This window comes from Pipistrellus kuhlii, unplaced genomic scaffold (genome assembly GCF_014108245.1).
Source record: "Pipistrellus kuhlii isolate mPipKuh1 unplaced genomic scaffold, mPipKuh1.p scaffold_m20_p_47, whole genome shotgun sequence".
NCBI classification, from domain to species: Eukaryota; Metazoa; Chordata; class Mammalia; order Chiroptera; family Vespertilionidae; genus Pipistrellus; species Pipistrellus kuhlii.
Window position 1 is genome coordinate 1,001,039 of NW_023425548.1, and position 13,172 is coordinate 1,014,210.

Here is a 13,172-nt window from a genome sequence, read left to right on the forward strand (position 1 = left end):
TTTCTTTTCTTCTTTTTTTTTTTTTTTTTAATATATTTTATTGATTTTTTTTTTTTTTTAATAGGAAGAGAGAGGGATAGAGAGTTAGAAACATAGATGAGGGAGAATCATCAATCAGCTGCCTCTTGCACACCCCCTACTGGGGATGTGCCCGCAACCAAGGTACATGCCCTTGACCGGAATCGAACCCGGGATCTTTCAGTCCGCAGGCTGACGCTCTATCCACTGAGCCAAACCGGTGTCGGCATCTTTCATTTCTGATTTTGTTTATTTGGGTCCTCTCTCTTTGTTTCTTGGTTAGCCTGGCTAGAGGTTCATCTATCTTGTTTATCCTTTCAAAGAACCAGCTCTTGGTTTTGTTGATCTTTTGTATTGTTTCTTTGGTCTCTGTCGTTTATCTCCGCTCTGATTTTTATTATTTCCTTTCTTTTGCTTACCCTGGGCTTTTCTTGTTGCTTTTTTTCTAACTCTTTGAGTTATAGAGTTAGATAATTTGTTACCATTTTTTTCTTGTTTTTTTTGCAGTAGGCTTGTAAGGATATGAACTTCCCTCTCAAGACTGCTTTTGCTGTGTCCCATAGATTTTGGATTGTTGTGTTTTCATTGTCATTTGTTTTCAGGATGTTTTTAATTTTTCCCTTGATTTCTCTAGTAACCAGTCATTGTTTAATAGCATGCTGTTTAGTCTCCATGTGTTTGATTTCTTTGGATTATTTTTATTGTAGTTGATTTCCAGTTTTATGCCATTATGATCTGAGAAGATGCTTGATATGATTTCTATCTTCTTGAATTTGAAGAGATTTTGCCTATGTCCCAACATGTGGTCTAACTCTAGTATATTTAAAAGCCTAAGTCAGTGGTCGGCAAACTCATTAGTCAACAGAGCCAAATATCAACAGTGCAATGATTGGAATTTCTTTTGAGAGCCAAATTTTTTAAATTTAAACAATATATGTAGGTACAATACATTGTTATTAATTAGGGTTCTCCTAAGCTGGCCTTTGCTAAAAACTCAAAGGGCCAGAAAGCTACATGTGGCTCGCGAGCTGCAGTTTGCAGACCACTGGCCTAAGTGACCATTACTACCAGGTGACTGACTGGTAGCTGTGATGTGCACTGACCAATGTCGGGGTAGGGGGGCGGGCAGACACAAAACAGAAGCTGCCCCCTGGTGGTCAGGGTGCTCCCATAGCCAGCCTCCCGTAATCTCCCTACCGGCCTGTCCCATAGGCCCCAATCACTGACCCTCTTGTGTTCGGGTTCGGGCACTGGGCCCCTCGTGTTAAATAAAAGTGGTGAAAGTGGACAACCTGGTCCTGTTCCTAAGAAAAGGCATTCAGCTGAAGTTTCACTGTTGGGAATGTTAGCTATGGGTTTGTCATATGGCCTTCGTTATGCTGAGGCATGTTTCCACTATTCCCATTTTGTTGGGAGTTTTTATTAATGAATGCTAGATTTTGTCACATGCTTTTGTGTGTTAATATATGACTTTTTGCTTCATTCTGCTTTTGTGGTGAATCACATTGATGACTGCAGATACTGAACTGATCCTGCATCCTAGGAATAAGTCCCACGTGACCTGCACTTGGCTGCTGCTGGTACTGGGCTTGGGCTGCTTCAGCGGAGGCCAGGCCGCTCTCCCTGTTGGGTTTGTGGTCTCTGAGACCAGGAACTCGGCAGAGCCCGGTGCAGGTGGGAAAGTGGTTCTGGCTGATGGTGAGCCGAGTGGTGTGAGCCAGGCCGATGGAGACCAGGCGTGGTGCCCGCCGGTGCGCATCGGTGGAAGGGGAGGGGGGCTCCACAAAGGAGCAACGGCCTGGCCAGCACTTTTGTCCCCGAGAGAATTGCCCTGATTGCTGCCCCTCCAGCCCATGCCCTTAAGTTAGTCAACTGTTTCCTCCCCACATGTCCCTGGCGCTTTATTTAAAAGTATCTACTTTATTGAATTTTTACAGAGAGGAAGAGAGTTAGAAACGTTGATGAGAAACATCGGATCAGCTGCCTCCTGCACCCCCCACTGGGGATGTGCCCACAACGGAGGTGTCCCTGGCATTTGGGAGCTGCTGCCCAGAGAAGAGCAGTGAGTCTGTGCATGGCCCCCTCAAGCCCTGCAGCACCTCTGTCTCCAGCCACCCTGTTTCTGAGACGGTCTCTGCTGCTTTCCACAGCAGGATGTCACTGGGGACTTCTCTTCCCAGCACTGGGACCCCTCCTGTTTTAACCACCACACATGGGCGTGCGGCCGGCCTGTCCCACATCTTAGCCCCTCTACCGCTGTCGATGTGGCTTCTTTATATCCTTAGTCCTGGGACTTCTGTCACCCGCCCTCAGGAGGTTGTCAGTAACGGCTCAGTGATTTAGTTGTAGTTTTGATGTGGCCATGGGAGGCGGGCATAGCGCTGCCGTCTTCGTTTCTACATCAGCTTGAGCTTCATGAATGCTCGAAAGCAACAAGCTTGTGTGTTGTGTGGTTTTACAAAAAGTCTCAACGCAAATATCTGATTTTTTTTTAAACTATTCTAAAACAATTTGCAATTTAAAATTGCCAGTTTCACAGGCTGTGCCAGGTTTTAAGCTCTTGTCACTGTCGTCTTCGACCTCAGACTTGGTCTCGAATAATGAGACGTTAGGAAGGAAACTTGTGAGCCGTCGCAGGGCCTGGCACTGTGTCGCCAGAGCGTGCCAGCTCCGGGCTCCACACCACGGAGCGGCGAGCAAGCTCATTCTGGCCATCGGAGAGGACGCCTGGGGGCTGCGTCTGGATGCGGCCGGGTGTCTGCTGCCCCCACGTCCGGGTAGACGGTTCTCTGCAGTGGATCCAGGGGAAAACGGAGGAGCAAACCGGTCCCCTCCTCCGTCAGACAGCACAGCGCTTGTGTGTATTCTTTGACCACAGACTCAACATGTTTCTTGAATGCCTACCGGGCTCGGGGCGTGACAGATGAGACTGTGGCCTGGTTGCACCCATGTACTCGGGCGGTGGAGACAGACCAGCAGGACGTTCGGAAGGTAGAGAGCTGGTGCGCTGGGCGGCAGGAGGCCTCCCTGGAGCTAAGCTGTGGCGTGAAGAGGCAGCGAGGGCAGGGACGGAGGCCAGGCCGTCCCAGGGGTCTGAGAGGCGGGGGTTGGCGTCAAACGCGGCTGGAGGGAGGGGAGGGGAGGAGCGGGAAGCCGGCCGGTGCCGCAGTCGGGGGAGCTCCAGCAGCTCCTCCAATGCCAGCCCCTCGCCCCGCCTCCTGCGGCCGCAGGTAACGGGTCCGGTGGGGCACCGCCTGTGAAGCTGCCTCTTCAGCAAGCCCAGCTGCAGTCACGGAGGGAGGACCTTCAGCCGCACGGACCACACCCTGAACGGCCCGGGAGCCACAGGAGGCCCCGAAGCGGGCGGCCCCCAGCACCGGGGAGCCAGCCCCCCGCAGGCCCTGCCAGGGGCCTCGGCTCTCCCGGCCCCGGCTCCGGAGCCAGCTCCTCCCGCACAGCCGGGGTCCCAGGCCCGAGGGACCGGGCCGTCAAGCAGCAAGTCAGCCGGGAGCGGCCCGGGAGGGCCCCGTGCGGCCGGCGCTGCCGCTGGGACGCGGGACACGGAGTGCGCGCTCCCCCCGTGGTTCCAGCTCCTCACCCTCCGGACGGACCCTCCGCTGGGGCCGATCGGCGCCTCCCCCAGCCCCCGGGCCGCACCGGCCGCTCCCGGGGCCCTGAGCTCCTGCCTGCGGGTTTGGGGTCTCCGTCCTGCCGCCCGGGTCCTCCTCCAGCCACCGGACAGACAGCTAGTCACCCCCTGGCTTCCAGCCGCCCAAGCACCCCCTTCCCCTCCCCCTCCCCCTGCCCCCACCGCCCCTCCCTCAGCTCCAGGCCGCCCCTGTCCTCCTGCACCCCCCTCCCCCTAACCCCCCCCCTCAGCTCCAGGCCGCCCCCCTCCCCCTGCACCCCCCTCCCCCTAACCCCCCCTCAGCTCCAGACCGCCCCTGTCCTCCTGCACCCCCCTCCCCCTAACCCCCCCCTCAGCTCCAGGCCGCCCCCCTCCCCCTGCACCCCCCTCCCCCTAACCCCCCTCCCCCAGCTCCAGGCCGCTCCCCTCCCCCTGCACCCCCTCTCCCTAACCCCCCCGCCCTCAGCTCCAGGCCGCCCCCTCCCCCTGCACCTACCCTCTCCCTAACCCCCCCCCTCAGCTCCAGGCCGCCCCCCTCCCCCTAACCTCCTCCCTCAGCTCCAGGCCGCCCCCCTCCCCCTGCACCCCCTCTCCCTAACCCCCCTCCCCGCCCTCCCGCAGCTCCAGGCCGCCCCCTCCCCCTGCACCTACCCTCTCCCTAACCCCCCCCTCAGCTCCAGGCTGACCCCCTCCCCCTGCACCCACTGCCCCTCCATCAGCTCCAGGCTGCCCCAGCCCCCAAACAGCTGCTCAGTGCCAAGGCACTGGCAGCAGCATCATTAGCTGCTCAGCTGTGACAGTAACAGCTACAGCTCCACCCAATCTGTCTTTTCTCCCCCAAAACTCGCTCACATTTCCTGTCAGAGGCAGCTCTGCCCTCCCCCCCCCTAATGCCCCGGCTAACGCTCTGCCCCAGCCCCCCTGACCAGGCACTGCCCCAGCCCCCCTGACCAGGCACACACAGGCCCTGGGCAGCCCTGCTGCCGTCCCCTCGGCAGGCTGGGCAGGCTGGGCGGGTGGAGCGGGACCGGCTGCCGCTCTGCCTTACAGTCCGTCCGCGCAGAGGCAGGGCCACAGCTGTGCCTCCTCTCCCGATGGCCCTGACAGAGGAGCCACTTTTTGAAATAAATTCCTTCTGACATTGGAATGTAATACTGATGTAAAACGTTGGTAATGTTTTGTGATTAAATTATCCATCTTGCTGAAACCGGTTTGGCTCAGTGGCCTGCGGACCGAAGGGTCCCAGGTTTGATTCCGGTCAAGGGCATGGACCTTGGTTGCGGGCACATCCCCGGTGGGGGGTGTAAAGGAGGCAGCTGGTCGATTTTTCTAGCTCTGTGTCCCTATCCCTTCCTCTCTGTGGAAAATCAATAAAAATATTTTTAAAAAATTATCCATCTTTATCCCTAAACAAAGCAGGGGAGGGAATTTCTCATGAATTTGCTGTGAGGAATATTTTTGTGTGTGCGCTTAAGTGTCATAGCAACTTACTGGCCTTTTAAATCGACTTTATTGGAGGTTAGCTGCAGATTTACAAAGGTCGCACAGGTAAGAGTCCGCGCCCCCTTCCTTTGTCAGAACCAGGACACTTGCTTTCACCAGCCTCTTCGGGCCGGTTTCTGTTCCAGGATCCGATCCAGGACCACAGGGTCACCACAGCAGCCGACCCCGCTGCCTGCGACAGGACTCAGGTTTGTTCGTTTCTCAGGACCTTCCTTCATGCTCAGGCCTTCCTCACATCTGCAGCACACTGAGCGTATTTGCAAAAGCTGGTCTAACATTGCTGGTGGCGAATCCCTTCCTTTGGGGGCCTGTTGAACGATCAGCTCCTTTCGGCGGGTCACAGTGGATCAGAACGGGTGCCTCCAGCCGAGCGCTGGGTTGCGCTGTCCATTAAGTGTCACACTCTGTCCTGGCTGGTGTGGCCCAGTGTTCAGAGCGTCAGCCTGTGCTCTGAGGGGTCTCGGGTTCAATCCGGTCAAGGGCATGTACCCGGGTAGCAGGTTCCTCTCTCCCTCCCTCCTTCCCGTCCTCGCTCTAAAAGGCGATGGGAAAATACCCTTGGGTGTGGATTTTAAAGAGATTTCGTTAGTTACTGGGAGGTCTGCCTTTGGAAGCTTGCCCTTTACTCCCATTTGCTCCCCATTCCCCCCCACTCCCCCCCCAAGCCTCGCCCCACCCTCAGGTCCCTCAGGCACTTTCAGGATGAGTGACGAGCCCTCTGGGGGCAGCTGCCCGCAGCCTTTGGCTGGACAGAGGGAAATGACGCGGCCTCCGGGGGCCTGGGGAGGTGGGCAGCCCAGACGCCCAGGCTTCCGTCCTGGGCAGCCTGTGGGCCATACCCGTCGTGGACAGGATGATGCACAGCCAGAGCCAGCGGACCCTGCACACATGCCCACCTTCCTGAGCGCTCCCCTCCACGCCGGGCTGCAGTCCTAGCCAGTGCGGCCTCCTGAGCTGTCTCAATTCAGCCTTTGTGGTTTCCCTCCATGACCAGTGCGGAGTCGTGAGTTAAGAAATCTGCCTAGTCTCGGTCATGGACCTGCTTAGCCGTCTCAGACCCGGCATCAGGGCTTCTCGCTGGGCAGCGGCAGCAGCAGAGGGAGCGGTGTCCGTGTTCGCAGTGCGTCACCTCGGCTGTGCGGTGGGCACGGTAAGGACTTGAGTGCAGACTTGCCTCCTTGCTGGTATTTCATCAGTATAAACCGTGCGAAAGCTTGTAGCTGCATTATACTTTGTGTACTCTGTTGCTTTCTGTCTCGTTTTTAATTGAACATTAAGGGAATGCAGTATTTATTCATTCATTATTGGTTAATCCTCATCCAAGGACATTTTCCCATTGATGTTTAGTGAGAGCAGGAGAGAGAAGGAAAGACGGAGAAACACATTGATTGGTTGCACAAGCTCCAACCAGGGCCAGGCCAGGGAGGAGCCTGCAATCGAGGTACAAGCCCTTTACGGGAATCGAACCCAGGACCCTTTGGTCCGCAGGACCATGCCTTATCCACTGAGCCAAACCGGCTAGGGCGAAGATGCGGTATCTTAATTCTAACTCTGCCAGCAGCTTTAGCTAGAGGCCTGCTGGCTATTTCTGTCCTTTTATGAAATGTTTATCACCAACAAAGACAGGATTACATTTCTTCTTCCAGGCTGAGTTGGCACAGTGGTTGTTTACTGGTTAATAAAGTGGATTTTTTTAAATAATGGAGACAAGATCGTTTGCCTCCAGCACATGGTTGGCCAGGATCTAGCCTGCAACGGAGGGATTTGCCCTTGACGAGATCGGTGATCCTTCAGTCCACAAGCCGACGCTCTATCCACTGAGCCAAAGGCTAAATTTGAAAATTAGATGGAGGGCAGCATTCAATTTGTAGATCAAATTGTGAAGATTTGATGTTCTAAAAATATTGAGTTTCCTAATCTGTGAATATAGCTTTCCATTTATTTAGGTTGTCTTTTTTCTCAACAATATTTTATATCTTTCAACACTGTTCTTTTTTTTTTTTTTTTAATATATTTTATTGATTTTTTACAGAGAGGAAGGGAGAGGGATAGAGTTAGAAACATCGATGAGAATCATCGACCAGCTGCCTCTTGCACACCCCCTACTGGGGATGTGCCTGCAACCAAGGTGCATGTCCTTGACCGGAATCGAACCAGGGACCCTTCAGTCCCCAAGCCGACTCTCTATCCATTGAGCCAAACCGGTTTCGGCACCTTTCACCACAGTTCTTATTTTTAATGCTATTGCATCCTGCAATCACCATTATTTTCCATTTTGAATTACATAAAAATACTATTGTTTTATACTGACCCTTTATTTTGTGATCCTGATAAACCTTTTAAAAACGATGGTTTTATGCACACGTGACTAGTCTTCAGACAGACAGATCACTCCTTCCTTCCCGTAACCACCGTGCTGCGAGGCCATCGCTGCCGATGCAGAGCGGGGTTCCCGCACCCTGGCTGGCTCTAACCCATCCTTCTGTTTTTCCTTATGAAACTAGTGAAGCTTTCACAGATGCCCTCCATCAGGTGAGAACCTCCCTGCCTAGCGTGCTGCCGAGTTTTTACTGCTGAATTTTGCCAAATGCTTTCTTTTGCAAGATCGTGAGCCTTTTCTCCGCTGTCACTGTCACAAACTGATCTTAACGTTAAAGCACTTTGCATCCCTGGCGTCAAACTCTTTCCGCCACATAGCACCCTTCTGCGTACTGCTGGGTTTGATTGCTAATGTTCTGTGAGTCTTCGGTATTCATGAAGGTACCGGTCTATAGTGTTCTGGCGTACTGCTTTTAAAATCGCTCACAATGTCCCTCTCTCAGAAGTCTCCAGAAGAGGCTGGAATGACTGGTCCAGTCTTCTCCTCCGTGTGACACAGAACTAACTCATCGGTGAAGCCATCTGTGCCTCGTCTTCCCCATGGGAAGGCTTTTAAACTACAGGTTCCATTTGTTTCACAGCCATCGGCTATTTGGGCCATCTGTTTCTTGAGAGAAGTTGGGTAATTTATTTCAAGATATTTGTCCATTTCATTTAATTTATTGGCATAAAGTTGGTCATAATAACCCCTTATCCTTTTTAAAGCAGTTTTAGTTCACATCACAGCAAAACTGAATGTACAGAACACACGCTCAGCCCCGCCCCCACCAGCACCTGCACCGGGAACCTTGCTACCAGTGGTGAACTTTTACTGACACATCGTCACCAAAGCCCAGTCACACATTCTATGCATTGTGACTGACTACAGCACACACAACAGTTCCCCTGCCCCACAGTCCTCTGTGCTGACTGTTCTCTCCTTTACCTCCATGGCTTTGCTTTTCCAGAACGGCATACAGCTGGACTCAGTGAGTAGATTTTCAGGTTGGTTTCTCGCACTGCACATATATTCAGACACTCCGTGTCTTTTTGTGGCTGATCTCTCAGTTATTTGAACACTAAGTAATGCCGTTGTCTGGATGTACACAGTCCCCGTTCACTCTCTGAAGGCCGTCTTGGCTGCTTCCAGTTCTGGGCAGTATGAACAAAGCTGCTGTGAATGAGGTGTCTGAGGGAGCGTCGCTTTTCACTCCTTTGGTCATTACTAAGAAGCCTGATGGTTGGACCAAAGACCAGGGCTTAGTTTGTAAGAAACCACCACACTGTACCCGAGTGGCCGCGCCATGCTGCTCCCGCCCGCAGGGAGGCCTGCGCATCCTTTTAGCATCTGCAGACTCTAGGAAGGCTGCCTTTTCCTTCCCGATGCGGGAGATTTGTGTCCTTTTTCTTTTGACTAGAGGTTTCCACTTTTGATATTCTTAACCCAGTTTTTGGTTTCATTAATTTTCTCTATTTTCATTTGTTTCTGTTCTGATACTCAGTATTTCTTCTAATTCTTTGCTCTAACTTGTTCTTTTTCTATTTTCTTAAGATGAAAGCCTGAAAGCCTAACTCACTGATTTTTAAACGTTTAACCCTTGTCTAACCTAGAGGCTTAGTGCTATGAATTTGCAAGGATGCGGTAGCTGCAACTAGTCTTTGCTACGCTTTCATTTTCAGTCAGTTAAAAATAGCCTTTTGCATATATATTTTCTATTTTATTGGTTTGAGAGAGAGAGAGAGATAAATATCGATCAGCTGCCTCCCGCATGCCCCTCACTGGGAATTGCGCATGTGCCATGACTGGGAATCAAATGTCTGGGAATCAACCACTGAGCCACATCAGCCAGGCAAAAACAGCCTTCTGATTCCTGCTTTGATCCATAGGGCACTGAGGAGGTGTGACTGGTTGACTTCCCAGGCATCTTCATTACTTTTATCTGGTTTCTAATGTGCTTCATGAGCTGAGTCTGACATCCCGGAAATACTGTCCTGGTTCATGTTTCAGGCGTTCCTGTGGATGGATGCTCCCTGTGTCAGGTCGGTTCACAGTGTTTTTCCACCTGTTTTATCGGAACTGAGAGCGGTGTGGAAACCTCACACCTGTAGACGTGTCTCTCGGGAAGGTGGAACAGGCTTGCTGGCTTGTACTTTGAGGTTCTGTTGTTTGGGATTATTTCCTCTTAATGAACTGAGCCCTAACAGCCATCCTTCTCCCTAGCGACACACTTTGCTCTGAAACCGCCTTTGACTAACAAATACAGCTACTCAGATGTCTTGCAATTACTGCTCAACATGTGTGTACTTTCCCATCTTTTTATCCAATCTAACAATCTCTGCCTTCTACTAGGGCATTTATTGATTTTACTTGGTTTAAATCTGCCAGCCTGCTGCTTTTTGTTTTTGATTATGTACCCATCTGGTCTTTGAAGTTGAAGGACTGATAAAAAGTTTGGGATACAGATATATTATTCACCAACATGTTCCTAATATGATGCTTAAACTGCTTTGTGACTAAAGATTTTAAAAACTTTATATTTGGGCATGTAATACATACACAGGATTCCTAAATATCTATCTAAGTGACATATAAATCTTGACCTCCAGATCCAACAACTCTGCCTGAGTGTTTCACAGGCAACTTAGTATTCAGCTGCACATTCCTTCTGTTCCAACTCCTCATTCAAGCCTAGAAACGGGAAGTCCCTACAGTTAGAGCTGCACACTGGTCACAGCTGAATCCACGTTTATTCTTACCATGTATCACAGACACAGCGCAGACCCGAGGCTCCACTACAAAAAGGTAAATAATTAAACGGATTCTTTATTTTAAATGTCTATAGTACCATAATTCATCAAAATAATTTACAGTAGTTAATCGCCTCTTAAATATGATCTTATAAACAACGTGTGGATCCAGTCAGTTTGTTTAAAGTTAACTAGTCTGATTGGAAGTCTTCTAAGAAAGGAAATAACGACACTCTATTCCATTAAAAGGGATTAAAAAGAAGCATAAACTAATTTGAATAGACCTAGCACTTTCCAGGGTATAATCCTCTGTATAAACCTGACTCTTTATATTGAAACTGTATTCAGATTTCCTTGAAACTGTATTCAGATTTCCTTCCATTAAGAAATTCCTTAACAGTGGCCAAGAAATGACCTCAACGTCACATACTTCACCGCTGATGGTCCTGGGGGCTCCGATATAGATGTAGAGTGTTTTCTGCTGTTTCACCTCTGCTGACCTTCCCGGAACAAGCTTCCCCTCAGCCACCGCAGCCACTCAGCCTTCCAGATGCCACTGCTGAGAGGCGGAGCCGTCACAGATCGCCATAGCAACATAGCCTTTGTGACTCAGCGGATCCACCGCTTTCAGGCACTGTCCCACTGACACCTGGTACAGCCGATTATTCTTCTGAAAAATGAAAAAAAGAGGTAACTTACAACACTTACTACCCAAATAACGTAAAGATGATACAGTAATCCAGAGATATGGAGTACTTAACACATTGCGGACAGATCATAAGAATTATCACTTCATATTACACAGTGTTTTACAAAGTATCACTCTTTAAAAGGATATTAGATTGTAAGAACATGTAATAAATAACTTCAAAACGCAATGGGTGTTTAATTTTTATGCGTGCCTTTCACATTTAATAAAACGCTTTTGTACTTGTTCAATACAAACCGATCTGGCCCCTGGGTAAAGCAGCAATAGAACTCCTGGCCCGCAGTGTGGAAAGAGTGAGCACGGAGGCTACAAGCTCAGAGCAGCTTCTACAAGGCAGACTCTGAGCCTCCTCCCTCCTCCTGAGCAAGTGTCTCACCCCGAAGGTCCACTGCTGGGATCCTCCCGACCCATGGCACTTCATGAGTCGGGGTGGGTCAGATGATCGAGTTTCTGACATATCCAGGCAAAGGAGATTGCTTAAAACCAATTCGTGCTCTTCATTATAAATCCAGATCTAAGGAAGAAGAGAAAAGATCAAAACCCTAAGGCCTTTTACCCTCAGTAGTCAAAGAAAAAAAAATCCAAATTGGAAAGGAAGAAAACTCAGAATTATAGATGACATGCCATTACATTCAGAAAGCCCTAAAACTGCACCAAAACTGTTGTACTTTACATACCAATAATGAATGCTCATAATGAAATTAAGAAAATAATGCCATACCAATAATGAATCCTTATAATGAAATTAAGAAAATAATGTCATTTATAATAGCAAAGAAATAAAGTATCTAGGAATAAATTTAACCAAAGAAATAAAAGGCATACAATCTGCAAACTGTAAGACACAGATCATGTTTCCCTAAGCTAGGGAAACAGAAGAATAAAAAACAAGTGGAACTATATCAAAGCAACAAAGTTTATGCACAGCAAAGGAAAACACCATTTATGTTAAAGCAGTTTTGCATCCCTGGCATCAAACTCTCTTTTCACCACATATCACTCTTTTTGCGTATTGTTTGTCTTGATTTGCTAATGTTCAAGAAGAAACTTACTGAATGGAAGACGATATATGCAAATGACACATCAGATAAAGAGTTAGTATCCAAAAAATAGAAAGAACTCCTACAACTTAACAACAAAACAATCCGATTTAAAAATGGACAGAGGACATACGGATGGACAACAGTGTTGGTGAAGATATGGGGAAAGGGAGCCCTGGTGCCTGCTGGCGGTAATGTAAATCGGTGCAGCCACTGTGAAGACAGCAGGGAGGTTTCTCAAGAAATCAAAATAAAACTACAATATGGCCCAGCAATCCCGCTTTTTGGGTATTTATCCAAAGAAAACAAAAACTCTAACTTGAAAAGATATCTGCAGCCAAAAGATATAGAGGCAACCTATATGTCCATCAATAGATGAATGGATAAAGAAGATGTGGCACATACATACAATTCAGCAATAAAGAATGAACCTTGCCATTTGCAATTACAGGGCTGGACCTAGAGGGTATTATGCTAAGTGAAATAAGTCAGACAGAGAACACAAATAACTCATGATCTCACTTAAATATGGACTAAACAAGAAAACAAGAGCAGATGCTTAGATACAGAGAAGCGGAGGCTGCCAAAGGGGAGTGTGTTTGTGGGGGGAGGGGAGAGGTGCTCTTCCTTTGCCATTTCTCACAAATTCACATAACTTTCAATTCGTTCTGTATAACGGACGGTTCGATAGTCCTCTAAACAAACTGCGGCTACGTCTGCCCTCAGGGGCCGGCTGAGAACAGGAAGGCACTGCTCACCTGGTTTGGGTCCCTGTAGTCACAGGCCTTCAGCACCACTAGGCCTCCCTTCTGACTGGGGCGGCTCTGGGCCACCAGACACTTGCCAGTCTGGAGGTGATAAAGCTGTAAGAGAAAAGAATGCTCGTGAAACCCAGCATCGAAGGAAGACAAGCGCTAGAGGAGGAGGCATGGGATGAAACATGAAAATATTATTCTAGCAGATGAATTCCATGTCATAAAAGCATTTTATATTCCTAAATTCTAGCTTTGGCACAGAGGAGCATTACAGCAGACTTCAAGGTTACAGGCAATTTAACAACATATGCAAGCAATGTCACATGGGACTTCTACCTAAAGTTACAGTTTACTTGTCTCCTATAGGCAAGGACGAAAATCAAACTACCATTTTAGCACTAAAAAATATACTG

The 13,172-nt window shown here is 49.3% G+C and overlaps 1 protein-coding gene across 12 annotated transcripts in view; it reads right to left on the bottom strand.

Annotated features, from left to right (window-relative positions):
- Positions 1 to 10,239: 10,239 nt before the first annotated feature.
- GALNT11 (polypeptide N-acetylgalactosaminyltransferase 11) overlaps positions 10,240 to 13,172 on the bottom strand; it is a 48,804-nt gene continuing 45,871 nt past the window's right edge. For all 12 annotated transcript variants that reach the window (XM_045572396.1, XM_045572400.1, XM_045572398.1 and 9 more), the window contains 3 exons: positions 12,763 to 12,867; positions 11,341 to 11,478; positions 10,240 to 10,925 (listed from right to left, as the gene is read on the bottom strand). In XM_045572396.1, the coding sequence (XP_045428352.1) occupies positions 10,794 to 10,925; positions 11,341 to 11,478; positions 12,763 to 12,867 (375 nt within the window). In that variant the 3' untranslated portion in view covers positions 10,240 to 10,793. The remainder of the gene's footprint in view (positions 10,926 to 11,340; positions 11,479 to 12,762; positions 12,868 to 13,172) is intronic.